This window comes from Sabethes cyaneus, chromosome 2 (genome assembly GCF_943734655.1).
Source record: "Sabethes cyaneus chromosome 2, idSabCyanKW18_F2, whole genome shotgun sequence".
Lineage (NCBI taxonomy): Eukaryota > Metazoa > Arthropoda > Insecta > Diptera > Culicidae > Sabethes > Sabethes cyaneus.
In genome coordinates, this window is record NC_071354.1 from 187,173,195 (window position 1) to 187,200,690 (window position 27,496).

General features: G+C 38.7%; 2 protein-coding genes across 6 annotated transcripts; one reads left to right on the top strand and one right to left on the bottom strand.

Annotated features, from left to right (window-relative positions):
* On the bottom strand, positions 1-25,206 carry LOC128733783 (ribose-phosphate pyrophosphokinase 1). Of its 2 annotated transcripts, XM_053827576.1 has the most exons (7): positions 25,061-25,206; positions 19,322-19,556; positions 10,695-10,878; positions 9,810-9,863; positions 1,334-1,432; positions 807-1,265; positions 1-747 (listed from the first exon to the last, which is right to left on the bottom strand). In XM_053827576.1, the coding sequence occupies exons 1-7, from the start codon at positions 25,107-25,109 to the stop codon at positions 655-657; spliced, it is 1,173 nt and encodes a 390-aa protein (XP_053683551.1). In that variant the 5' UTR covers positions 25,110-25,206; the 3' UTR covers positions 1-654. The 2 variants fall into 2 exon arrangements, with proteins under 2 accessions (XP_053683551.1, XP_053683552.1); XM_053827577.1 differs by lacking the exon at positions 9,810-9,863.
* Positions 23,798-26,972, top strand: LOC128733785 (ubiquitin-conjugating enzyme E2-22 kDa). Of its 4 annotated transcripts, none has more exons than XM_053827582.1 (4): positions 23,798-23,816; positions 24,398-24,477; positions 25,709-25,861; positions 25,940-26,972. In XM_053827582.1, exons 2-4 carry the CDS (start codon positions 24,415-24,417, stop codon positions 26,321-26,323), a joined length of 600 nt encoding a protein of 199 aa, XP_053683557.1. In that variant the 5' UTR covers positions 23,798-23,816; positions 24,398-24,414; the 3' UTR covers positions 26,324-26,972. The 4 variants fall into 4 exon arrangements, with proteins under 4 accessions (XP_053683557.1, XP_053683555.1, XP_053683556.1 ...); XM_053827580.1 differs by lacking the exon at positions 23,798-23,816 and adding an exon at positions 23,827-24,216; XM_053827581.1 differs by lacking the exon at positions 23,798-23,816 and adding an exon at positions 23,827-24,173.
* Positions 26,973-27,496: the final 524 nt, after the last annotated feature.

Here is a 27,496-nt window from a genome sequence, read left to right on the forward strand (position 1 = left end):
TTTCTAACTTTCTTTTTCGTTTCCAATAGCGTAAAATTAGAGTAGTTGTACCTTACAAAATGTTTTTTTTTTTTCAAGTTACTCATTTTGTTTGCAGAACTATTGTAGGAGTGTTTCGCTAGCACAAAAAAACTTCCTGGTTAAAGCTAAAACCTATCGCTAAATGGCTCACTAGAACTTAGCTATATTTCATCTTTCTTCGTTTATTGACAGAGACGGTGAAAAACAAATTTATTACAAAACGATTTTGAATAGGCTGATCAAAACAGATTTCATTTATAATAGTGTCATTTATTCAATTGTGTAAAACATTAAAATTACATTGAAAAACAAGCAATGCTTTCGATGCACAATTCTAACGTGTTTAGCCAGTTTGTCTTGCCATGTCACGGCAACGTTGAGATATCGGATAAAAAACAATCTATGTTCCCTCAGAAACAGACGAAATTTTCAACTTATAAATAAGTTATTTCGAATTTCAATAGAATGATATGAGATATATGTAAAGTCTTTGATCAAAACCCAATATGTATGTCTGTCTAGTGTAAACACGTAATATAGTGAAAAAAAATTCAAAAATAAACTGAATCCGGATTATAGTCCTTACTTTTTGTCCCACGATATACCCCGTGTTTCTCGTCAGATGTAAAACTTCTAATAAGGAACGTTTGAGAACAAATACGAAACGCTCTCACCATTGTGGGTTCGGCGGACAGCCTCAGCGAACATCATTGACACATCGATGCACTGTAACGAAAAAAACATTTAATAAACATTCAATATCCAACACCCATTGTGCCGTCTACCTGAATCTTCGGACAATCCTTCATGTGTCCGTCCTGAGGTATGGTATTCGTTACAACTACTGCCTCGAAGCAAGCGTTATTTATCCGCGAGATTGCCGGCCCACTGAAGATGCCGTGGGTCAAAATTGCATACACTTTCGTTGCACCTGCCTCGACCAGCTTGTCCGCAGCATGAACGATCGTACCGCACGTATCGGCCATGTCATCCACCAGGATGGCCACCCGGTCCTTAACGTCACCGACCAGCACCATCGAGGCAACCTCGTTCGCCTTTTTTCGCTCCTTGTGAATCAAAGCAAACTCAACATTGAGCCGATCAGCGATCGATGTTACGCGTTTTGCACCGCCCGCGTCCGGCGAGACGATGATCGAGTTTCGCCATTCGGCAATATTCTCCCGAATCCACTTGAGCACTGCCGGTTCCGCGTACAGATTATCCACCGGGATGTCAAAGAAGCCCTAGAGCAGAAAACAGTTAAAAACTGCGTGAAGGAAACAACAAACATCAGATTCAGATCAGATCTTACCTGTATCTGTGAAGCATGTAGGTCCATCGTAATGATGTGGTCAGCTCCCGCCACCGATAGCATGTTTGCTACTAGCTTGGCCGAAATTGGGGCCCGGCTCTGAAAACAGAAAAATTCCAATTGAATGTTACCATAGGTTAGTCGATTTCTAAATGGCCACATTTTGGACAACAAAACCCAATTGAAAATGCAATTCCTGTTAGTGTACCGATAGGTTTTATTGATTAGACCACCCAAATTGTTTTAAAAAAATACACACGAATGAATTGATTCCCCTACATGCAATTTCGATGAGTGTCTAATGAAAATGAATTTATAAAAAAAAAATTTGCGACACTACATGACTCTGTGAACCGGTAGTGTTTTTTTCGTAGCTATTCGTTACATCATCTACCAGAGTACGCATAAAGCAGCTTTCAGCTCATTAATTATTCGATGCTGCAAACTTCAAGTGTTCTGTGTCAGAAAGTGAAAACAATTCACACGCAAATTGATTTGAAACCACTCAGAAAATCTGTATTCTATCTACAATGTTTTCGGGATGCGTAAGAAGAATGGGAAAAAGAAGGGTAAGGAAGCATCTGCAGTTCTGCAAAGACAGGTGCGCTTTTAGTTCGGAAGTATTGAGGAAAACCTGAGCAGGACACTTTCAAAGTTCACACTGCCTGCGCGGATAAATACGTGCCACCAAACTGTTGCCGTTTTACTCACAATGTACACATCTGGAACGTAATCCTAGAGGATAAAGTGTGTATTCCACAGAAAGAACTAACATTAGAAAAGATGGAACAAAACAGTATGCGGCTGAGCGGTGTAAAAAGCAATAATCATAAATTAGGAAACCCGTTTCCGAGAGTGTGTCTGTTACCTTGGGTCAAAAAATGTGGAATCAATTTTAAACAAAAAATGCCTTACTGTGAAACGAAGACTGCAATTATCTAGCGGTATCTAATAGATCAAAATGATGGTGTCTACAACAATGCTAAAATCATTGAAAAAATCTGCAAAAATTGTTTGCTACAGCTAATTGAAAAGATCTACAAGTTAAACGTGAAAACAACTTCAAACATAGGTTGATAACTGACTGATTGATTACTAAAATAAATATTTTTGAAATTACACAATGACAATTTTGCGACAATAGCATCTAGGTACGGGGATGGGTTCATCTCTTTGGATTTGAAATCGACACATTATTACGGTTACGGTTAATAACCAACAAATGGAGTAGGTGGATCAACGCCACTAACGTTAGAAAACGCTAAGATAGAACCGCAAAAAGGCGACGTGGAAACTAAAAGCGTTCTTCGTTGGTGCAAGATCGTCAAAAGTTTCAGATGTGGCAATCGTGTCTCCATCGTGAATATGGAAGGATTAACTAGAGTGTGAAATTTCGACTAACTAAATGCGTTTACTAAGAAAGACGCTAACATGCATTCTCGGAGTTACCTCCTTAGACCTTAGCAGTTTGGCATTCCAGCTAGCGAAACGGCACATTCCTCTTCCATTCGATAAAAATATAGTGCTTTACTGGAAGTACTGACGTAGTAGTACGATAATAATTCCTACGGATCACCGAGCAAACTTCATTCGCTCGTGCTCAGAACTTCTCTGCACCTATACTTATATGTACTGTTATCATTGTTTAGAATCAGCAAAAACCAGAAATATCCGTTTCCTTAGTTTTCCATAAGATTTTCCAACGTTTTTGGGATTAAAATACTTAATGAAAACCCTTTTCAAATAATGTTTTTCCTGATTGCTGGGACAATTTGCTTTGAATCTGATCCAAAAATGTGAATACTTGGTGCAAGAAATAAGTGATGCGGAGTATGCTTCCCAGGAAGTGACTACTGATACGTCAGCTTACCGATCCTCTAGCAGTATAGGAATAATATTATATACCTCGTTATATACCAACATGTTTGTGTCGCGTGACGCGTCCGATATCCCTGATCCATCCCTTCTTATTCCTTATTTTATTCTTCCCGTCCTTATAATGATGCTCTCTTTAATCTGAAAGGGCATGTTCTTAAGAAAACATTCGGATTCATAGGTCAGAAAATCCTTACATTCTCGAGGTCACTATTTAGTACAGAATGTGAGCTGGAGCAGTCAGTCATTGGACTAGTCCAAGGACTACCTACTCATTTTATAAAGTAGACACTTATTTTTAGCAAGAAACTGTTTAGTTTCGAACAAATTCATTAAAGTTATGAATTTAAGTTGTATATCTGAAAATATTTATACGTTATAACAGGATCAAGTGAATGCTGTTGAAATTTGAACTGCAAAAATAAAATTCGTTAAGAATTAATCTTGAATAAGGATCCACTTTATAAAATGAACATCTCTTAGCCCGATATTTTTACGAGAAATAAACTAACTGCGTAAAACTAGATCCAGCCTCAAATCAAATTTTAATTTAATTTCAAGTGGCGGATGTAGTTTTACGGAAATGCAAATAAAATTTCAAGTCACTCGACTGCAAATTGGAGTTTCATGGCCGATTTCAAGTGCCATTTCATGCCGAATATCAAACCCAATTCAATGGATCAATGAAGTTCGCTGGTCCTGGAGTGACAACCACTTGCTTTAAGCGCTAGTGTGTATGGATGATTTAGTGCACCATAACGCCAGAGGTAAGCTGTTGTCCCTCCAAAGCAAGCTATCTTTAATGATCCATTTGAAGTTCAATTTCAAAGTTCCAATTTCATGTCCAATTTAATTCCAATTTTAGGTTCAATTTTCGAGCAACCTCGGTGGAGAACGGGTAACCAACCCTGGTGGAAACCAAGGTCGTATGCTGACAGAGGAGGAGGGCTCCTTCGTGCTACGTTGGCCCTCCGGCGAAACTGTGGGGTTGGTTGCGGGCTCTGCATGACTGAACCATTAAAAAACCAAAGCAATGAATTCCGTAAGTAATAATAAATCTAATCGGGACAATCGGCAAAGACCCAGGCGACGAAGACGGATTAACGATTGGAAATTAGGAATATGAAACTGTCGGTCTGTAAATTTCCTCGGAAATGTCTTCCGATGTCAGAACCTATCCGGGCGCTTACATTGATCCGGATCACTACCTAGTGATGGTAAGGATACATCAAAAACTATCTGTTGTGAACATCATACTAGTGTAATCTAGCGCGACTGAAACAACCGGATGTCGCCGAAAGCTACGCGTTATCTCTCGAAACCGCGCTGCCGGAAGAGGGTGAGGACTGTTAGAGTACCGTGAAAACAGCCATTAACAGCGTTGCGTTCTAGGCCGTGTCGCACCGAATTGACGTAACGAATGGTTTGACAAGGACTGCCAGCAGATATTGGATGAGAAGAACGCAGCGCGGGTACAAATGCTGCGTAGAGCCACCCTTCAGAATGTGAAGCGATACAAAAAGAAGCGGAAACAGCAAACCCGACTCTTCCAGTAGAAGAAGCGCCACCAGGAAGAGAAGGAATGCGAAGAACTCGAGCAGCTGTACCGCTTTGACGACACACGGAAGTTCTATCAGTTCATCAACGAATATCGCAAAAATATGCAGAGATAAAGATAGAGGTATCTTGACTGACGACCGTGCGGTGATCGAAAGGTGGAAGCAGCACTACAATGAACACCTGAACGGTGTGCAGGCACATGACTTTGATAGCGAAGGAAGTGACCACATCGGTGTAGCAAGCAACGAAGATATGCCACCCCCATCGATAAGTTCCGCTCCAATGCCATCCAGCGGCTGAAGAACAACAAAGCAGGCATTGGCATGGATGGCATTGGAGCGGAACTTATTAAAATGGACCCGGACAAGTTGGCCGGCTGTCTGCATCAACTGATTTTTAAGATTTGGGATACGGAACGACTACCGGAGGAGGGGAAAGATGGGGCTATTTGCCCTATCTACAAGAAAAGCGATAAACTGGATTGTGAGAACTACCGAGCGATCACTATCCTGAATGCCGCCTACAAAGTGCTGTCCCAAGTCATATTCCATCGACTATCGCCAATAGCCAATAGATTTGTGTGTAGTTATCAGGCCGGATTCATGGAGGATCGGTCTACCGGACCAAATCCTCCAGAAGTGCCGCGAATTCCGAGTCCACACGCATCACCTGTTCATCGATTTCAAAGCCGCATATGATAGTGTAAACCGACAAAAAGTATGGAAAATTTTGGACGGAAACGGCTTTCCGGGTAAGCTTACTAGATTTATCATGGCTACGATGGATGGGATCCGGTGCTATGTGAGGATCTCGGGTGGATTGTCGGACCCATTGGAATCTCGCAGGACTCTTCGACAAGGGCATAGTCTTTCCTGCCTGCTATTCAACATTGCGCTTGAAGGTGTTATAAAACGAGCGGTCATTAGAAAGCGGAGCACGATTTCCAATAACGTGGATCCTGGGGGTAGAACATTTAAGGCGGTGGAACATACACCAGACTAAAACGCAAAGCAAAGATTGGGTAGAATAAATACGTCTAAAACGAAGTGTATGCTGGTCGGCGGGACCGAGGAAGTCGTGCTTACTATGGGCTTAACAAGCAATTGAAGTCGAGTAGACTAAACCATACAAAGTATACCCTGTGCAAGACGCTTATTAGACCATGAACCACGAGCTCGCGCATCTCTGCGGTGAACCCAGTATTCAGAAAGTGGTTGAAGCTGGACGGATACGTTGGGCAGGACATGTTGCTAGAATGTCGGACAACTATCCTGCAAAAATGGTTTTCGCATCGAATCCGGGCCCATCGAAGAGGGGCACAGCGAACGAGGTGGCAAGACCAGGTGGAACGAGATCTGGCGGTCACTGGGTACCCGCGGAACTGGAGACTAGCTGCCATGGACCGAATTAGATGACGGAATTATGCTATGCAGGTCTTGTCATAAGACGTTTAAATTCCTTTTTGAGCTCAATTTTGGGTCACATTTTTAGTCCAATTTTAAGGTTAATTTTCAAACCCAGTTTTAAATTAAATTTTCAGCTCAATTTAATGGTGAATTTCGAGCAAAATTTCGTGTCTAATTTCAGCTTCCCTTTTAAGATCAATTTCAAGTGTGGTTTTATATCTAATTTCAAGTTCAATTTATTTACCAATTCAATTCTAATTTCATGTAGCTCTTTAATTCCTAATTCCTGCCTGATATTTATTCAAATTTAAAATCTAAATTCAAGTGCAATTTTCAGTTCAAGTTCCAATTTTCAGTTGAGCTCAGATTTCAGATCCAATTTAACCCAAAATTCAAGTCTACCCGACTGCAGCACGTGTCCTGCCCTCTCTATGAAATATCATGTAAAAAATTCTCTCTGGGCCAATTTTTCCAGTGACCCACCTTCTGTTTATGGCTGGGTACGCCTACGATCAACTGTATGTTCCCGTAGATGCTGTGGGTGTGGATATAGATGCATTTCATGTGAATCGTAAAATGATACAAAAAAAGATCAGCTGTTTTATCAGCTGTTGTCGTTGTATTGATGCTCTAGCCAAAGCCATTCAAACAGCAATTTTCCAATCAAGAAAAAATCAGTATCGTGTTCAAAAGCGATAATAATAGTGATGTAAAAAGCTATTAAGATATTACAAAACTTTCCCATAATTCAAGTTCTTCACGATCGCCATGAGCAATGTCATTGCCGAGCAACAAACCTACTGAACAGCTGATCGCCGCCCGCACGGTGGTGGCAATAACCTAGAATCAACCACGACACGACCCACGGACGAAGGCGGCCGAACGAAATGCTTTTGATCCACATCAACATCAACACTAACCAGTCACTGCAACAAAGAATAAAACTGCATCGTTCAACCGTGAACAACTACAACGACGCGATCTGCGACAGTGACAAACTATTAATGACGATCACCAAAATTTATAGGCAACACATGCACCAACAAGCTAGTGAAAGGGGAGAGACCGGCGTGATGGTATAAGAAAATCGTATCGTTTTGAAGAAAGATAACAATTTGTCGATGATAAACTTAGCTTTTAGGATACTTAGTTTTTAACGCAAATCAATTCTATTAGTACGTGAGAATACTTTCCTTCACTGAAGTCAGAATTTCAAATAAAGAAGAATACATTTAGCACATTTTTGTAGAACGACCACCTTAGATTGGATGCCGTCTATGAAATTCTGTGCACAGTAACCGTTGTACATTTGCCAGACGAATTAAATAAAAATATAAACTTCAGAATTTATTATTACTTCCGGGAAGAATATCGTAAGACAACCATTATTCCGATGTCGGTCTTAGTATTTTTTGGCCAAATCGTACTAAAGGGTCCATCTGCTCTTATGAATATTTATAATTCACGACTTTCTGATCCAATTCTGAGTTGCTAAAACCGGATTTTCATCCACTTTTTGATAGATCCTTGAGGGAACACTCATTGCCGAATTTTCCAATGATGTGTTTTATATTTTCTGGCCAAACATCCGGTGTTTTAGAAACAATTTTATAAACGTGAACGAATGATTTGTATTTTTATCATCAACATGTAATCACCTACTTGTGAGTCATAATGTACCGAATGTTTAAAATGATCTTTCGATACACTCCTTAGTAAACCTTTTTGGAGCTTGTCACAAATCAGTGCGGGCCTGATGAAGCAACTACGAGTTTTTTTTGCTATTGACGGATTTCACGCCAACTCGTCTATGGGGTTGGCAGCACCCTTTCAGATTTCAATGAAACTTTTTGTGTGTAAAGAGTTCATGTAAATAAACAACTTTGCATGCTTGGTTTTTCGAAAATTGGTCTAGACTAACTTTTGGAAAGGGCTTAATTTTTTTTTTCTCTTTTTTATTATAAAAAATATAATTCGAAAAACATAAGACCTACAAAAAATGATCTATGGGTGACTTTCAGAAAATCTTAAGAACTTTCATAAAGAAATAATGAAAAAATAAAAATCTACACTGAGAAAAAAGCATTTCAAAAACTAAAAATCGATTTTCCAAAAAAGGCCATCTCGGAAATTGATGAAATTTTGTATAAAGATAGACAATTATATGGGCTACAATTCTTCCACACATCGCAAAATGGGCATATTTAAGGCAAAAAAGTTTTTCTAACAAAATCTTTCCGGAAAAAAGGTATTTCACTATTTTCGAAAATTATAGCATCTACAAAAAATGAATGACGTTTAGAAAATTTTCTAAATTTTTATAAAACAATACTGAAAAAAACAAAAACTTTTTCTACACTGAAAAAAAAAGCATTTCAAAAACTAAAATTCGATTTTCCAAAAAGCCCATTTCGAAAATTGATGAAAATTTTTTCGAAGGTAGACAATGTGGCCTACTAGGATTAATTTTAGAAAAACTAAGTGTGCAAAGTTGTTTATTTAGATGAACTCTTTACACACACAAAGTTTCATTAAATTCTGAGAGGGTCATGCCAACTTCTGGTCGAGTTGGCGTGAAATCCGTCTATTCTGTAACTAACACAGAACGTCTCAAAACGAAAAAAGTGCTCCCGAACCACTGCTATGACTAAATCTTCTGGTCAAGCCAGGTTTTCGATACAATCGAAATCCGACTGTGTCACAGCAGCAACACACAATCATCTATTTTGGTTCGAAGTCCACGCATGTTCTGGTAGTAAATTAGTAGCGAATTGAAAGAGTTCAACTGCGGATCAGGCACAGAGCTGGAAAGGTAGAATTGTGCAAGGAGTTGTAGCACTTGCTTTGTGGGCCGGTTTGGGGCCCCTTTTCGTATACCCACACACAGGACTGAGATAGTTATTTATGGCATTAATATAAAACATATGGTAAAATAAGTTTTCCACTAGTTTCTCCTTAAGGTTTCTAAACCGTTACAGTGCGGACTAAACTAGTAAAACAATTTTACATCTTGCAATAGACGTGAGAACGGTTCATAAATTAAACGCTTAGCAATGATGCATCTACTGTTTAATTTAGTAACTCCCAGTGATATCACTAGGATTCACGGGCAGCGTAATTTAAGAATAAAGTAATATGTAATCTAAAAAGAGGCAATCGTATATGTAGCAAATGAATGATCGGATTGTCAAACAAAAAACAAGTGAATAAATGATACATTTGAATGGAGCACATAGTCACAATTAAAAAAATAGACAGATACAGAATGTATTAAACAAACAAATAGTCAGTCAGATCAGGTTACTGGTCGTATTATTCACCAACAAACTATTTAAAAAATGTGGATTCTTTTCTTCGACTGTGCTAATTTTCCATTCAAGTCTAGTATTTCACGAAACATAACTTAAGAAACTCAATAAAAAAAATTCCGATGGTGGTGATTAGTAATATAGAAAGTGTACAGAGTTTATGCAAAAATGCGGTGGTTTATCCCTTTAATAAAATTCTATTCTAAACAACTAACCGATGCTGTAAATGAAACGTTAACCAAGGAAACTAAAGTAAAACCGATGACGATTGAGACGAGTAAAAACAAATAAATGTAAAAAGAAATAGTAAACAGGAACGATCAATACCCGAAACTTCCACTCATTGGTCTTCATCAACATGGCCAGCTTATCATCGCCTGCCTGAGAGGGGCGGTAGGAGATCAAATTATTAATAATATTTTCATCACTTCATATACACTCAATAAAGCTTTCAGTTTACATAAACAAGTACGAATGTATGGAAAGAATGAAATCAAAATTGAACTGAAAAGCAAACTATGATAATCTCAAATTGAACAAATAGTACACAATACGTAATTCAGCGTCGCGCTGGGCGTAGAAGTATAAACGATCATATGTTATCTCTAACTGCACTGAGAGTGAAATTTGTACTAGGAGAGGCCTGGCTGTTTTCAATCTAGCAGAAGGACATACCTTATCATGCCACTGGTTGTTAATTGTGCATCAATAACACAACTAGCATCATCATCATCGGCTATCAAAATGGATCGTTAACATCACTGATGATTTGCCAATCATTCAACTATAAATAAGAAATGAGCACCAGAGATCCTACACGAGCAACGCTCGCTGGCGATGAAATTGATGGGAAATAACTTCAAAACTCTGTAACAACGATAACCTCCCGAACTGACCTCTCCTCGACGATAGTGGGGTGTTTACAACTAGCGTTTATTGAAAAATGCTGTTCACTGGCATGATCAGTTACTAAGGAATGTATAGTTGCAGTTACAATTTCATACGTTACAAAAATGCACCTTGGGAAAAAACAAAACCAAGAAAAACTTCCACATTTTTACGTACCAACAAACAAAATTTCTATGGGTTGGTAATAAAACAAACGAAAAGAAAAATGTTTTAACTTAGCAAGCATTTTTGTGAACATTCTAGCTCTAGGAAATCATAAACTATTCAATCGCAGTGTTGAAAATAAAAACCCGCTTGGCCTACCTTGTCCTTTTTATCCTGGCGTGCGTACGGGAAGCACGGTATCACAGCAGTCACGCGCGAAGCGGAAGCGATTTTGCACGCATTGATCATAATCAGCAGCTCCATAAGATTATCGTTGATCTCGCCCGAACCGGACTGTACAATGTAGACATCTTCGCCACGGACGGATTCGCCGATTTCGACACTGAAACATTCAGAAGAATAATCTGGTTAGTTGTGATGGAAACATGCTCGTGGTTGAGAGAAAAAAATCTGCCGGATGCTGTGGTTCCTGGTAGCAATAAATCAGTCTGGCCGAATATTTGGCACGAGACTTTGGCTGCGAGATAAGGCAATAAATACCAACGTGCGATTCGGTTTTGCAGGGCAGCGTTGGACGCTACCAAAAATGTAGACTAACTGAATCCAGAAGTCGCGCAATGTGGCATACTGCATGACAAAAATATACTTCTCGATAGCGTATAGCTTACCCAGAGTACATATTTACGGTTTCATTCGCAATTTAGTTCGCTTACAACATTGTTTTCTTAAGTTTCAATAGCAAATATCATATCTAGAGTTGCGAGAGGGGCATTTGATTGGGAGGAACTTTTAGGCAGAGTCCAAAAGCAACTGCTTATGTTTTAAACAAGCTTTGCGCTAAGGTTGTATTGTTCGTTTCTGTTATTCGATAAAACCCTGATTTTTGGTGATAGAACTAAAAAGTGAGCTTAAATACCTGGGTCGATGTGAACAATATCCGCGAAGTATATTTTTAAATTATGATAAAGGTTTATGTCCTCGTATGGTTCAAGGTTCAAAATATAAATATAAAAATGTTCGATACATCTACAGATAACATTTTTGAAATTAAATCTCGAAATAAGCCATTTCCGAACAGATGGTATATATGTGAAAATCGTGTCCTGGTGCATTTTAGAAATGTAAAATTGTGAATTTCGGTTTGCTAAAAATAACCGGATATAATACATTCTATCGACTGGTATCTTTTTGATCTTTTCAAAGATTGAATATTGTCCGTTCTTCGTAGTTTGTCTTTGGTGTTAAGGATTTAAATGTCTTCTGTTGGTTTTTGTTGCATATCTATCGTCTGTTAAACGTTTAAACTATTTTCATAATTGGAAATCATTTGACACACTACATGTTTGCACCGTGGCTTTACACCTACTAAGTAGGTGAGAAAAACTTCTGATCATTTGTAAATTCTGAATAAAAAAATTTTTAACCTGTAGATTTATTTCTAAGCGATCGTAAAGTCAACGGTGCGCGCAATCAATGTCATGTAAAGGCTGAAGGCTGATTGAAGGCTTTTAATAGTTTTCCTGCATCCGCGAAAACAGTCGCTCTACACATGGAATGGCAAGCGACGAGAAATACGCCCCTTGCATCTTCTTGCAATTTTGTATTCAACAATAGATAAATATCGAAGGCCACAGAACGCAAGACTGGGCATGCTATCAAATATCTAAAGACAGGGTTTGATATGACTACCACGGAAGACGATAGCAAACTTTAGTTTGTATACCATCACATCACTCTAACATCACACCACACTGACATATACGCATAGATCATTTTGCGATGACGTCATTATGCCGTCAAATGACACCACTTGGTGGTTTGTTTACATGGTTTTGTGCCATCCAGCAGTGTCGATTTGAAATTTCGTGAAGGATTACTGCATCAGTTTCTGTAAAATGCATGTAAGGCACTTTATCTTCAATAAAAACTATAAATTTTTATCATTATCTGCCGGACAAAGATAGAAAACTCAATTCAAAATTTAACACCATGTAAACAAACCACCAAGTGCTGTCAAAAAAGTGTGGTTAGGAGCTCCCGTGTAATGATCTATAAATTCCTTCGAATGGCTGCGGTCACTAACACTTGCAAGCAATAGTAACTCCCTTGGAATTATTGAAAAACTGAACCACATCGGATTTTCCTCATGGTTCACTGGATGGCTTTACTCATACTTGTCCGACTGCAAAGCTTTCATTTCAGTAAACTCCTTGCGTTCCAAAATATTTGACATAGCGTCTAGTGTACCTCAAGGTAGTGTACTTGGCCTTCTCATATTTATAGTTAATAACAATGACATGGTTGAGCCGCTTTTATCTTAAAAACTTTTTTCTGCCGACGATTTCAAAAAAATCGTGTGCAAAACGTGCGAAGTTATATAACACAGTCGGAGTCGCTGCAACGTTTTTCTCCATCAATACAGGATAGGACCGGATTGGCTGGAACGTGTCACTACTATCCTTGATCTAGGCGTTACTATCGACTCGAAATTGAGATTCAACGTCACTGGTAAAACATACACAATGCTTGGATTTATGTGACGTCATGCGTCTGGATTCACTGACGTTTATTGCCTCAAGAGTCTGATTTGCTCTCTCGTGCTCAGCATTTTAGAGTACACTGCGCCAGTTTGGGCTCTTTCTCACGTAACGCAGATTATTTTGATTGAGCGAATTCAGATTAAAAACTAGCGTCGATGCTCTCTCAATCAGGCGTTCCGGCGTTTATTTATCTTCGACCTTATAACAAGTAATGTGGAATGCTCCGAACTCCTGTACCAGATACCGGGGAATGTACATCCTCGTTGGCTTCGGAATCCAGCACTTCTAACAAAGTCACCAGTTTGAATCTCGTTGGTTCCATCTCCGTTGATTCCATCTGCGAAACACGGACGAGGGAATGCTTCTTGATGGAGGATGCTCCAACATCTATGGCGTACCACAGGGGAACAACATTAGAGCACTACTTTTTGTTTTTTAGATGAATAGTCAACTCTCCTGTAACCTGTCCGTCGGTTATTTTATGCAGATATAAAAATTGTTGAGAGACTTCAAGATTGATTCTCGCCGCACTGTCACCCGGCAACCTTCCCGACGAGTATCTCCAGATGTACTATTGGAATCTCTCAAAGGAAATCCTACAGCTGGTGATTCACACACTTGCGCCGTAAGCATTTTTTTTCTGAACGGGATTTGACTGCTTTGTCCATTAATTTGAACTTTTGTAGTATATTCCTGTTTACCGTACGTGCCATGCAAGCCAATTGCCATTTGTAGACAACTAGCCATTTGTTCCTGCACGTTCCCAGTCAGGTATAATTTGGTTTATGAAACCGATAACCTTCCCGAGATTAGCAGACCAAATTTCACTAGGAGATAAGCATCTCTTGTCAAGAAATTTAGCTCTGCTCATGTAAAGCGCACTACAACTGCAAAGCAGGTGCTCCAACGTTTCGCTTTCAGGAGTGCAGAAGCGACAGATATCATTTTCAACACGACCCATGTTCTTTAAATGATGTCTACCCGGACAGTGCCCTGTTACTAGGCCGGTGTATGTGCACAGAGCTCTCTTGTTGAGCTGAGCTTTTTAGTGGTTTTTACGTTTGGATTAATGAATCTTTTTGACTGGTTACAACCTCTGACAGCCATCCAATTAATTGGCCGTCACCTTTTGTTCTTCCAAGCGTTTAAGTTCCATTTTGATTGTGCATTTTGATATATTGCAAAAAAGCTCCGGACTGATGAATTCCGAATTGGAGCCCGCTTTTGTTAGCTCGTCTGCTATTTCATTGCCTTCAATGCCACAGTGCCCTAGAACCCAGTATAGATTTACTGTATTCATTTGGCATAACTGCCGTAATGAAAGAATGCAATCCCTGACTATTTTCGATGTGCATTTGCAAGCGCTTATCGCTTTCAATGCTGCTTGACTGTCAGAGAAAATGCATATATTCGCATGTTTATATCTTTTTCTCAAGCAAACATTCACACATTCAATTATTGCAAAGATCTTCGCCTGAAACACAGTTGGCCATAGTCCCATAGCCACTGATATTTTTGTTTCAGGGCCATAGATTCCAGCACCAGATTTTGAACCAATTTTTGAGCCATCCGTGAAAAATATCGTTGAGCCTTGACGAACCATAGGAACTCCCCTCTCCCAGTCGGAGCGTGAAGTTTCCCACACCTTGTAAGGAGTATCATAGTTATCCTCCGAATTCATCCAATCTCCGTTCATACTCAACACGGGCCCGATTTTGAAAAGCTTCAGAATATTCATGTGACCAGAGAGATCCGAAATATGCCTGAACCTATTAAGCCTTAGAGCACTTTTTTCCGCTTCTATTTGTACGAATTCATGCAAAGACAGCATCTAGGGCTTTCGATGGAGTGCTACGCATCGTTCCCGTTATTGCAATGCTCGCAAGTCGTTGAAGTTTTGCAAGTTTTGCTTCAGCGGTAACTTCTTTTGTTTTTGGCCACCACACTAACGAGGCGTACGTTACTTTTGGTCGTATGATAGCCGTGTAGATCTACATGATCATTTTAGGTTTTAAACCCCATTTTCTACTAACGGTTTTAGAGCACAACCATAATGCACTGACTTGCTTATCACGGCGTCGAAATGTGCATTCCAGTTAAGCTTAACATCTAGGACCAATCCTAGAAATTTGACCTGTTCACTAAATTGGATATCTCTGTCTTCAAACTTGAGAGGCTTCAAGTTGAGTTTCCTCCTCTTTGTGAATGGGACGATTACGACTTTTGCCGGATTAATGCTAAGGCTCTCCTTCCTACACCAAAGTTGGGTATGTTTCAGAGCCTGTTGTATTCTTTCTGAAACCGTGTTATCGAATTTCCCTCTTACCATGATGACCAAATCGTTTGCAAAGCCTACAACTTCGAAACCTTTTTCTTCAAAAGTTCTAAGCAAATCGTCTACCACCAAGGACCACATAAGTGGCGAAAGAACACCTCCTTGAGGACAACCTTTTATAGCCTTTATCATTATAGACGATCCACCAAGCTTAGAAGTGATTTCTCTTTTTGCATGCATTGTATGAATCCAGTCAACAATGCATTTGTTAAATTTTCTTCGTTTCATAGCATTTTCCATAGATGTGTAGGAAGTATTATCGAAAGCTCGAAAGTTGGGAGAGCCGTAAGCATAGTTACAATCTCAAACCTGCAGAAAACCACCAGGCTACGTGTGGCGGCATGTGCCCCTTTTTCGAAAAGTCTTGCGATGAGCAACGTAAGCCCAATTATCAGCTTGAACTAGATGTTGAATTTTCTTACTCGTATTGTTGGCAGTGACCAAAGGTCCCAAATATATGTACCTATCACTTCAAGTTTGTCACCGCCAACAGTCACACTCGGTGAGAGGCTAACGTTGCGCTTTCTCACGGACAGTGGCACTTCTCATATATTTGGTTTACGACGCAATGATGTTTATCCCAATCCTCCTAGTCTATGTTTTTAGCCTAGCGTTGATTGTTTCCGTCATCGCAAAGTTTCTAGTAATGTCTGCGAAGCCTAGGAGTTGGCTACTTATGTTGAAAATCGTTCTCCTCCATTTGAGACGTAATACATGCAGAATTAGGAGTGCTCCCGACATGCACACCTAACACATCAGTCATTCCAATTTAGCTTCAGTTTATTCGGAAATCCATTCGCTGCTTATTGCAGATGTAGATGCATGCGTTTCACTGTATTGTGTGGTTTTTTGTATGTCAAAAGAAAATTAAGCTAAAAGACCACAACGAACGGCAGTCTTAAAGATCGTCTTTTATGCTATGCTCTGATTACTATACAAAGTTTACGGAGATAGTAGTAAAATTGTGCCCCAGGTCGGTACTATAACCAATGACCAATGACTTTTTGTGGGTTTAGAATCCATACTTGGTATGAATTAAGAAAGAAGCAGATACGCTGAATTTTCAGGCTCAGAGTTCAAATGCAGCAAGTGTCCGATGATACCTTGCCGATACATATGAGAAGCATTGTCGTAGAACAAGCACAACCTTGTTCCTTCAGTGGACAAGCGACGAGCAAACGTTCAAACTGTGTTTGTTGTTTGGCTGTTAAAAAGTAAAACTTAGGTACTACATTCCGTTTTCGAAACTTCAATTCGCAGTCAGCTATCAGAGTACAGGACAATTGCGGAACTAATGCTATGATCCTATTGACTTTAACCGCTTTTCCCAGTCGAGATTCGAACACACGACGACTGGTTTATTAGACCAGCGTCGTAACTCGAAGCGTTGGTTCGACTGTTACTGGGAAATATTAGCAGTTCCGCCATCCTGAGACAACAGAATTTGTGCGCCTCCGAACGTAATCTGCGTACCTGAAATTTCCTCACTGTTGACTCTACGATCCGTCCGACTCATGGAAATGCGATTGATCGAAGTGAATGACTTATTCGACTTCAATTTAACGTCAGACACTTTTCAACGACTCTCTCGCAGATGTAAAATGTATCTGATGTGTTTAGATTATATCTTTCTGTTAACTGTAATAGTTGTTCCGATTATACACTATACACTAGTGTGTTGTTGCTCGTGGCAAAACCCTCATAAAACAAATGAGTAAGTCAAACAAAATGCATTTTAATCGGTTTGTACTCTAGAGTTTGTACCATATCTACTTCCTATAGTTTAAAAACTTGAATGTTTGCTTTTGGTACGATTCAATTTTGGTATATGTGCCAGTACCGAACAGTTTTTTTACAAACTATAAAATAATCTTGGAATGAGGGTTCAAATTCCAAAATAGTTCCGGCAATGCCCTTATGGCAGTAGGCATAACTGAGTATTCGTGGTGTACATGGATGCATTGGAAACGAGACTCATTTTAGTTTTCGCTCACTGTATATATGCCGTATATGCGATAATTCCATAAATATTTGTGCAATGAAAAGCTCATTAAGCAGCACATGGTTAAACTAAAACAATTATTATTAATAGTGTGTTGAAAATGAAAAAAATTGCAGCATGCATATTGCAGGCTTGTTACCTGATATGAGCTGGTACTGTATTGCCAATTTTTTTAGAATAAATTTGCTAAGTTATAAAAATATAAAGTAGGTAGGTAGATACATTTATGATGAGATCAACCAACCGTAGGCTAAGGTAAGGCTCATAAAAAACAATTATGATGTGCGACAGCCGGGTTAACTTGGAGTAGGCAAGCCCCGAAAAAGTGGAAAAGAAACTGATGAGTTAGAAGAACAACAAACCATTCATTCCAACCACGTCACATCGCCATCCACAACACCCAAACAAACGCTGTGACGTAGTGTCTGATTGATTACCAATACGCCCATAGTTTCTGGCTGAACTTCGTCCTTCAGATCGTGAACCAAAACCATCAACCCAAAACAGGTTTTTGTAAATTTTCATTCCACGTGTTAAATAAACCATGATTAATTTATTGAAGCAACAAGGCTCGTTGTTTCTAGTCCCTTCATCCAATTTATAATCTCCATAAAGCAACCATGAAATAAAAAATTATATCAAACCGCAAAAAATGCAGTTATTTTTCCGTAGTACGTATAGATCCAAAGCCAAATATAACTCGACTCTGAAGCGAAGCTTAGGACTTGTACTCGAAGCAGAATCCATTCTCCGTCAACCTATAAGTCGCCATACACAATCAAACTCATAATTGGTTTCAATTGAACTTCTACCATGGCTGCCAGTGCTAGTATAGCAACAACTTCAAAAGGCTCAGCTCAGACACGTGCTACGCACGTAAGCTTATCTAACGCCGCAGAACCCAAACAGTCGTGAGCAAACAAGTATGTAGGTACCTACAAAATTTAAATCCTACCACAAACATACCCACGCTCAGCTCAGCGGCCGGAGCGTTGTTTCGGAATTAGACAGATTTTCTATCACCACAAGCTCGGGTGCCTCACCTTTACTTCAACGAAATGCTACCTACTTACTACCTACAACGTATTCTAGCAAAAACATTCGTGTGCGTACAAAGAAGCATGAAATTGTGGATGTGCCAACCAGTTTTGGATCATTTCCTAATGTTCATTGCATCACGTTTTATTCTATAATCTATACGAGGACTTGAAATAATGTCCTGTTTTCTTGTTTAGCCGGTAGTCAATCATTTCCAGTCACCTTAGCTTGAAAAAGTATAGGTACTTTCTCAAAGAGAAATTATATTTCACCACATCACTTTTAAGGTGACAAAACCGATAAATCCTATATATTATGAATCATTTGAATACACCGAGATTGTCAGCAAAAACAATCGTATATTTTAAAATTATTTTTCTAAGAAAAATGGTTACGTATGCATTAAAAATGTTCGCTGAGGGTACAGATTCCAAAACTATCACAAAGCAGAATATGATCTCCCATCGCGGAGTCTAACATGGGATTATTTATTTGAATAATTTTTATCGCTACCTTTCAATGCTGTCGCCCTATTGATCATGGTGCACAATATTCACGTTCTGATTCTTCCAAAAAATCGTACAGAGCAAGCACCGTTTGCAGTCCCGATTCCCGACTTATACGTATGTGGTGCTGCCGCTATATAGCCTAGCAGGTACTTATTGCGGTTAGGAAAAAGTCAACTATCCGTCACACTTCAAGGTTAAGTGAATTTTATTTTTAAAGCTTCTCTGCCATTTTTATTTGCTCTATTTTTCCTATTGAATGAACTTTTGCTCTTGTTCACAACTAAATATTGGCACTTTAAATTCACTGAATTTGTTTAATCGATAACGCATGCACTGACTGCACTAAAGCCTATCCCAGCAATTTTTCAACAAACATGCGAGAAAAGAAAAAAATCACTTACCATGTTTCCAGATTGCTAAACTTTTTCGTAACCACCTTCCCAAGGTCGATTCCGAGACGATCCACGATACGCGACGCCAAATCCGGGTGGGATGAGCCGGAGAAGACTTTTATGTTCGGCATTCTGGACTGCAGGAGCTGTTGCTGCTCGGTGTTACTGCTAGACTTCTCCAAGTTGTTGCGGATGAGACTTCTGGCGCGAATCGGGTTTGACGATCTGACTGGCATCACACAATCTACGGTATCAAATTAAATAAGAGCCAGAGCTCGCCGTCGGTCGATTAGTGTGCTGGTCTGGTCGGGAAAGTGATAAAGTATACGAGTGGAACGGACACACAGGCACAAAACGGGACTCTCGGCAAGCTAGTGGTCGTGCGGTTTCCAATGGTACAGCATGCTAAATACGCTGATTATGACAGTTGCTACCTCTAGGTATAGAAAACAAACCATGTGCGAAACATTTTATTGATAAGCGTCAGCATAGGGACAGCCCGATGACATTTATGCTTGGGAATCTCCGGCTACACCGTTTATGTAGTTCGAAAACGGCATTTTGCAAACTGGTCGAAAACGTAAAAATCGGCAGAATTATATTCCAATGGCGAATTCTTAGGCGAATTTATTAAGAGGGCATATTGCGCTCTTCGCCCTTAATTGGACTGCGTAGTTATAAAATGTCGACCAACATTTGAAAAGGGCGGATAAGCCAACTGTCAAACAGAACGAGTGAGAGTTTATTTTCCTATGCTGCTCCAGCAAAAAATAACTCTCACTCGTTCTGTTTGACAGTTGGTTTATCCGCCCTTTTCAAATATTGGTCGACAAATATAACTTTCAAAACTGTGACGAAAAGTGTGCTATTGATAATATCGCTAGTAGTAGTCTTATATCGATAATACCAAGCTTTATTGTCACGGAAGAATATCGAAATTTGGAGGGTTAGAAGAAAAATCTTCTTGTCTTCTGTATTATTTTAACGTTTTTATTCTACTTCTTATATTGCTAATTGCAGGGAAAATTGTACCATCCAAAGTGCGATATCGCCCATAAAACTGCTATTTTACATTAAATGGTTTCGGTATCTTCGGCGCACTTTTTCGTTATATTCCAAGCAATAAGTGCGCCGAAGATTTCGAACCGATTTAAGCTAAAACAGCATTTTTATGAACGATTGCGCACTTATTGATTGGACAATTATCCTTGCAATTAGCAATATATTTTTGCTTATGCTGTCATATTATTGTTATTAATTATTAACAATAAAAAAACTTTATCAATAATCGTTATAGCACTGACGAACTGACATGACACATAGAACAAAATCCTTCAAAAACCATCGTCCTACATGTTATGCTTACACACTACTGTATCACCTGACTCACAGCGAATATACGTGTTATTGAAATAAAACCTAATCATACGTTTTATTCGTTTATAACGCATATGCAGCTAATATCGATAAAAAACGATTTTTTTATAAGTTCTGCTTTTGTTATTGCATTTAACTTGTAAAAAGTTGCATAAATAACAATTGAGTTTCATAATATAATTATTGCGTGCTACTGGCACTTGAAATATAATGTTTAAGTACGTTATTTTAGTAATCAAAATTAACGATATTTTCGATACAAGGGCGATGTTTTCCGAAAAGTTTCGAACCAACACGATCCCATGAACACAACGCATATTCACAGTGAGTCAGGTAACACAGTATACTACCCTCTGTACCATATACCGTGTACCATGTCGCTACGTTAATAAGGGGGGTTGTGCAGACTCCTTTTGTCGAGCGCCTCTGTGGTTGATAGCCCAAGTAACATTTTTGTTATATTATAGTTTATTAAATTATTGCACAACTAATTCCCGTTGAACAACTGCTATAATAATAATAAGCTATTACACAACAAAAATGTTCCTTGGGAGGTACACGGGTACCAACGAGCTACATATCCTGGCGGGTGTTGTGGGTTCAAATCTGGTTATAATCTCAGATTATAGCTTGGTTCGACCCATGCACCTTCCAGCATTGGACAAAAGGTAGGAGTCACAACGACAACTTGTTAAGTGTAGCTACCTATTATCCCTCCCCCTTCCTTTCCACTCTTTCCCCTCCATTCCCAAAAAAATCTTTCTCCATAACTTTCCCTTGCCGTCCCTTCATCAATTGTAGAACCATCGTTTCAAAAAATATTAATATATGCCTGACCGCATTTCTTCACTCAAAATATTCTGCACATAACTAATAGTAAATTTCCGTATGAAATTCCATATGATTATCATGAACCGCATATAAACACGATTCTTCCAAAAATACACATAAAAATTATACGCGTATAAATAGTATGTGCAATGATACACATAAAAATTATACGCATATGAATACTATGTGCTAATTTTTCGCTTACACATAAATAATAACTGTTTGGCACATAAAGATCATTTACTGAGCACATTGCAAAAATCTATGTGGGACACATAGAAACTATACGAAAAGTTTTCTCAGTGTAGGTCATGACTAAAATCACGAGGTTTGGTCAATATCCACAATTCTATTTAAATTCTTCTTGTCGGTAACTAGCTGCAAATAAGCATTGTCAGCACTATAAAGCCTCAAACACAATGCATACGGATTTTACTACGTTGCAGCAATTTGACAGTTTTTACATGGGTTTCTGTCAAATTTCCGCAACGTAGTAAAATCCGTGTGCATTATGTCTTGGCCTTAAGAGGGCTAGCAGTAAAGTAGCCGCATATTTTGCCAAAATAGCATTTAAATAGAGTTTAAGGCAACTTAAATGCTTATTGGCTTGCATTTAAATTGCATTGGAAATGTTCATTGGTTACCTGGGATTTTATATTAATTTTAACGTGGATAACAACTTTATGTAAGCATTAAAATTCAAATAATAAACGAAGTTTCATGGACATCTGTCGACCAACATTTGAAAGGGGCGGATAAGCCAACTGTCAAACAGAACGAGTGAGAGTTCATTTTCCTATGCTGCTCCAGCAAAAAATAACTCTCGCTCGGTCTGTTTGACAGTTGGCTCTTCCGCCCCTTTCAAATGTTGGTCGACATCTTTTCTCACCTGCAAATGTGTGACTAAAGAAGTGTGTTAAAAATCCAGGTTTCAATGCAAACAGCAATAATAGATTTAGCATTATTTTTTGACTTATTCCAAAATATTTTTTCTCGATAGACGAAAGATTAATTGAATTTAAAAAAACAAAACAAAATACTGTACGGGACCGTTACAAATAAACAGACAAAATAATAACAAAATTGCAGTTTGGAAAAAGTTGCCACATGTAGCCAATCTAAACGAACCTTAAAGCTTGATAAAATCACCAGGTTTAGATGTTTAGGATCTGTAAAAAAGGTTTTTATTTTTAAAACAAGATCTTGCCCAGGTAACCAATGCATTTCCAATGCAATTTAAATGCAAACCAATAAGCATTAAAGTTGCCTTAAATGCTACTTAAATCCTATTTGGGCAAAATTTGCGGCTACTTTACTGCTAACCCTCTTATAGTGCTGACAGTGCTTATTTGCAGCTAGTTACCGACAAGAAGAATTTAAATAGAATTGTGGATGGCAATTTTCAACAGTTATGCAGTCAAAAGGCTGATAAACAGCAACCTGCAATATAAAACGCCAGGGATGCTAATAAACGATTGATTTACTGCTTATACTAATGCTTAGTTCAGACAAAGATGTAATAAAATGAGTACAGTACCATCCCGCTAATCCGAAAAAATTCATGGCCGGATTAACGAATTTTGACTCGATAATCCGGCAGTCAAACTAACGTCAGTGGGGTTTTGAAATGTCGTGTTGTTTACATCCAGACGTAAACAACTCCGAAAATTTCCGAAAAAATTGTCGCAAATACGTAATAAATTTGTGTTGAACTAAGAAATACTCAATTTATTCTATAAAATACCTTTAAATTCTTGTTCAGCTTAGAAATAAGAGCAAGGCTGTTAATCTTTTGAGAAGAGTGATGAAAAATGGAGCTCCTGGCAAAATTAAACGCAGTTATAAGGAGCACCATTTACGCTTTCCATTTAGTTGGAATGAGTGACATCTTGACCCAAATGAAGATCCCCATTAAAGGCAGTGTTCGGTTGAATGAAGCTAAGTACAATGATTTTAATTCGGAATTTTCCGGATTAGCGAGATCCGTACTATCGAGTCGTCGGATTAACGGGGGGGTACTGTAACTATATAAAACTATATAAAAACATTTGAGTAACCTGAAACTGTTATTTACTTGGCAAAAAAAATACATATCAACAACTCTGTTAGGGTAAATACTGGTGTAGCGGTGCAAAATAGTTTCGACCTTATCGAAGTTCCTTTTCTGATTTTTTTCTATACCTGCTGGGGCTCTACTTTTGCAGCAACGACGCAAATGTCAGAATTGCAGCGACAAACGCGACGCTTTCTCGCTCGATAGCAAACAAAGTAGTCAAGAGAGTAGTCTTTAATTGGTGTAAGAATTTTTAACTTGGTTAACTTATTTCATTGGGTATTCGATACTAGATAATCAAAATTTCAACCGAAATTTAGAAGTTGTTATGTCTGAAGGAAACAACTTTTGAACTGTCTTGAAAACTAAAACATAACAAAATTAGTTTTGATCGTTTTGATTCATAAACCCCTTCCCGCACACCAATACAATTCACTTGTGTAATACACCAGCAAACTAACCAACAAGCAATAATAATAATAATTGTGTATACGATTATTCGCGAACGCGAACACAGTGATAGCGCGCCCCCTGAAAGGAAAACCGTCCACAAAGAAGAAGTTTGAAGACCTCGATTTGCTAGCGCAGGGAACGAAGGAAGTACAAAAGTCAAAAACAAGGCTGCTTCTTGTTTTGAACTGTGGTAAAAGATTGAATAAAATTGTGTTTTTTTGCTGGTTTGAAACGTTCTAAAACTCGCAGCAAATTGCGTTGTTTTTTCGGCCCTTGATAGTACATTATTTATTCAAGTTCGCTGCATTAGGCACCCCGTCGAGGAACTAGAAAATCCATAATCTATAACCTTAGTGATTATCATTTTCCAGAGACTGCGAAGGAGAAAATGGCGAATATGGCTGTATCCCGTATCAAGCGAGAATTTAAGGAAGTTCTGAAAAGTGAAGAGGTGAGTGATGGCATGGTTGAGAAAAAAACCATTTTGATCCGGTTCTACGATGTAATACGGCCAAATGCAAATTGCGTAACTCGTGTTACATATAAGTTTAAATAGTTTCGGGATATGTTCCTGACAGATGTCAGTTCGGTGATTTGCTCGTGTTGACAAGAAAAAAAAAATGCTTTTCTAAGTACATCGGGACAATGCAAAGATAGTACTTGGATGGTACTACTGACATGGCATAGTAGAAAAATTGCTAATTTGAATTGATTGGTACGTGTGAAATGCCTATTTCTTTTAAATCTAAATTAATGTTTTGTTACGAAGCGTGTTAATTGCCACATTAAAATGTAATTAACAATAAAGGCATTATCCGCATAGCAAGTTAATTGAAAAATTACATAGCGTAAAATCCAACAAATATGTAAATGTTTATGCTTAATCGTTAAAAGTATACTGCGCTTTCGTGAACTGAAGTTTATTAAGACGCAGCAAAATGCTTAATTGCTATTTTCAGAAATGTTTGTCAATCAAAAGCAATTGAGAATTAGTGATTATATTTCGCATGTATGTTTACAGCTATTGTAAATACCTTGCTCGAATTCGGTTTCCGAATCACTTGCGCTATTGCCACTATTCATATTGCGACCTTCCTCGGAATGTATGCACTGTACTTTTTAATTTGTATTTACTAATGTGCCTATCACACCTCCACGAATGTTGCAAGTCACTGAAATTTAGATGGTGCAATGCTTTCCACGCCACTGAAAACTAACGAAACACTTGGAAGATTTCTCTGTGAATCTCGAAATACAATTCCATTCCTGCTAATCTAAAGCGTTGAATCGATGCTGTTTACAGTGGTGGACTTGGTGCGAGCCATGCAGGAAAGTGTAAATATTATTTTCGACGTGTACACTTAGCAACGTGTGTGCAGTATTATCAGTGATAACTTGATTAGGGAAAATCGTTATTCTATGTGAGGTCGCGTTTTAACGCCAAGATGTAAAATGGAATTACCTATTTCAAACTGAGAGTAAACACATGCTGAATATTATTCATTTGAAAAAAAAATAAATCTAGTAGGTAAACAAGCCGAGTAAAGGCTTGTTTTTTATTACAACTCTGCGGACTCGCGCAGAGATTTGGTCCCTTTTGTAAAAGCATGTATTTGCAAAATTATCCTGAAATATTTCTGATGATTCTTGATTTGTATGCTTCCGTTTTCAACTGATTACAGATTGTGCAGTGTTCAATAAAATTGGACATAGTTAACGACAACTTCACTGAGCTGCGCGGGGAAATCGCCGGCCCGCCTGATACGCCCTATGAAGGCGGTAAATTCTTACTCGAAATCAAAGTACCCGAAACGTACCCGTTCAATCCACCGAAGGTATGTTCACATGGTATCAATCGTTGCCATCAACTGATGATGTTAGCTGCTTCTTCCACATTTTTTTTTCCGCGACAGGTTAAATTCATCACAAAAATCTGGCATCCGAACATTTCGTCTGTTACCGGGGCCATATGCTTGGATATTCTGAAAGACAACTGGGCCGCTGCCATGACACTGCGAACCGTGCTACTTTCGCTGCAAGCATTACTCGCCGCGGCTGAACCAGACGACCCGCAGGACGCGGTCGTGGCTACCCAGTACAAAGACAACCACGAAATGTTTATCCTCACTGCGAAGCACTGGACGAATGTGTACGCTGGAGGTCCTTGTCGAAATGTGGACTTTGATCAAAAGGTGCAACGATTACGTGACATGGGCGTCGCAGACTATGAAGCACGTGCTGCACTTTCGCGACACAACTGGCACCTGGAACGGGCGTCCGAACAATTGTTTAGTTAGTTTTATCCAATCTGGCATGCTATTAATTCTTGTCTTTTAAAGCACTAAAAATGTTACTTTTGTTCAGTTTGTCGTTGAAATTATCCGCGTCGAAGCAAACGAAAAAGGCGTAATTTGGCTACTAGCGTTCAAATCAGAAAAAAGGTGAATTGAAATAATATCCACATTCTCACTTGATAAAAAATAAAACGGTGAAGCATCAACTGGAAAACAAATGAAGTGCATATAAAAAGCAAGAGCAACTTCCTTTTTTAAAAAGACACAAGTGTTTGTAACAAACGTGTAGAATCCTGAGCTGCAGCAGAGAAATGGTGATATCACATTAAAAATATGAACAGAACGCAAAACTCGTGAACTGACATTTTCTATCCAATTCAAGTGTTTATATTTGGTGGAACGCAATTCCACCGATTTCGGTTTGCTTATCTGTAATCATTCACATTCACACAATCATTTAGTTCGAGCCGTGATTTTGATAAATGCTGTTATGTAAACTGTAAATTGAGTAAATTAAGGACATAAGTAAAAACACATTTGAGCTAAAATAGTATAAATGACAATGCGTACGGAATAATTGTTGTATTCTGCCCTTCACAGCCCCATCAGATTGCGATCATTGCATTGTTTAAATGTTAACAAGCTGATTGAAATGCAGAATAGAAGTTTAGTGATCATTTATGCAATCCATTTTGTATATAAGTAACTGTCTCAACAGCTCTCCCAGAAGCGTATCCTAACAGTCAACCATTTATTTTCTTTTCTGTGGTTTCATCGGACGGTTCTTGAAGGTTCATCTTACGCGGATAATCATAGAAAGAGGCAAGATCTACTCCGTATTGCGTAGTTGCTTTCGTAACGATGGTGTCCATTAATGTTCCACAGAATTTAACTAAATCTAAAATTATTCATGATCATGACACTAAAGCCGCTTTTGGGAAGCTGATTTACTTTGGCTGCTGTTGCGGGCAGTGTTCCACCGCGCCTTCATTCATTTATTGCATCAGGTGTTTAATTTATCGCTTCGGCAGTGTTTAATTTCGCGATGATAAATGCAATGCGCGGAACCAAGGGATTACATCATTTTTGCGCTTTTTTGTCTGGTGAAAAAAATCTATTTCTACAGATTAACACGATTGCTATTCCAAATGCATTACCACACTACTAATTTGGTAC

Excerpts from the sequence above, each read along its gene's own strand:
- LOC128733785 (XM_053827582.1), top strand. The coding sequence starts at position 24,415 with ATGGCGAATATGGCTGTATCCCGTATCAAGCGAGAATTTAAGGAAGTT. Across the intron at positions 24,478-25,708 it reads AAGTTCTGAAAAGTGAAGAG|ATTGTGCAGTGTTCAATAAA; the intron begins GTGAGTGATGGC and ends AACTGATTACAG. Across the intron at positions 25,862-25,939 it reads ACCCGTTCAATCCACCGAAG|GTTAAATTCATCACAAAAAT; the intron begins GTATGTTCACAT and ends TTTCCGCGACAG.
- LOC128733783 (XM_053827576.1), bottom strand. The coding sequence starts at position 25,109 with ATGAATAGTGGCAATAGCGCAAGTGATTCGGAAACCGAATTCGAGCAA. Across the intron at positions 19,557-25,060 it reads GGAAACCGAATTCGAGCAAG|ATTGTGTGATGCCAGTCAGA; the intron begins GTATTTACAATA and ends TTGATACCGTAG. Across the intron at positions 10,879-19,321 it reads TTTAGCAATCTGGAAACATG|TGTCGAAATCGGCGAATCCG; the intron begins GTAAGTGATTTT and ends TGAATGTTTCAG.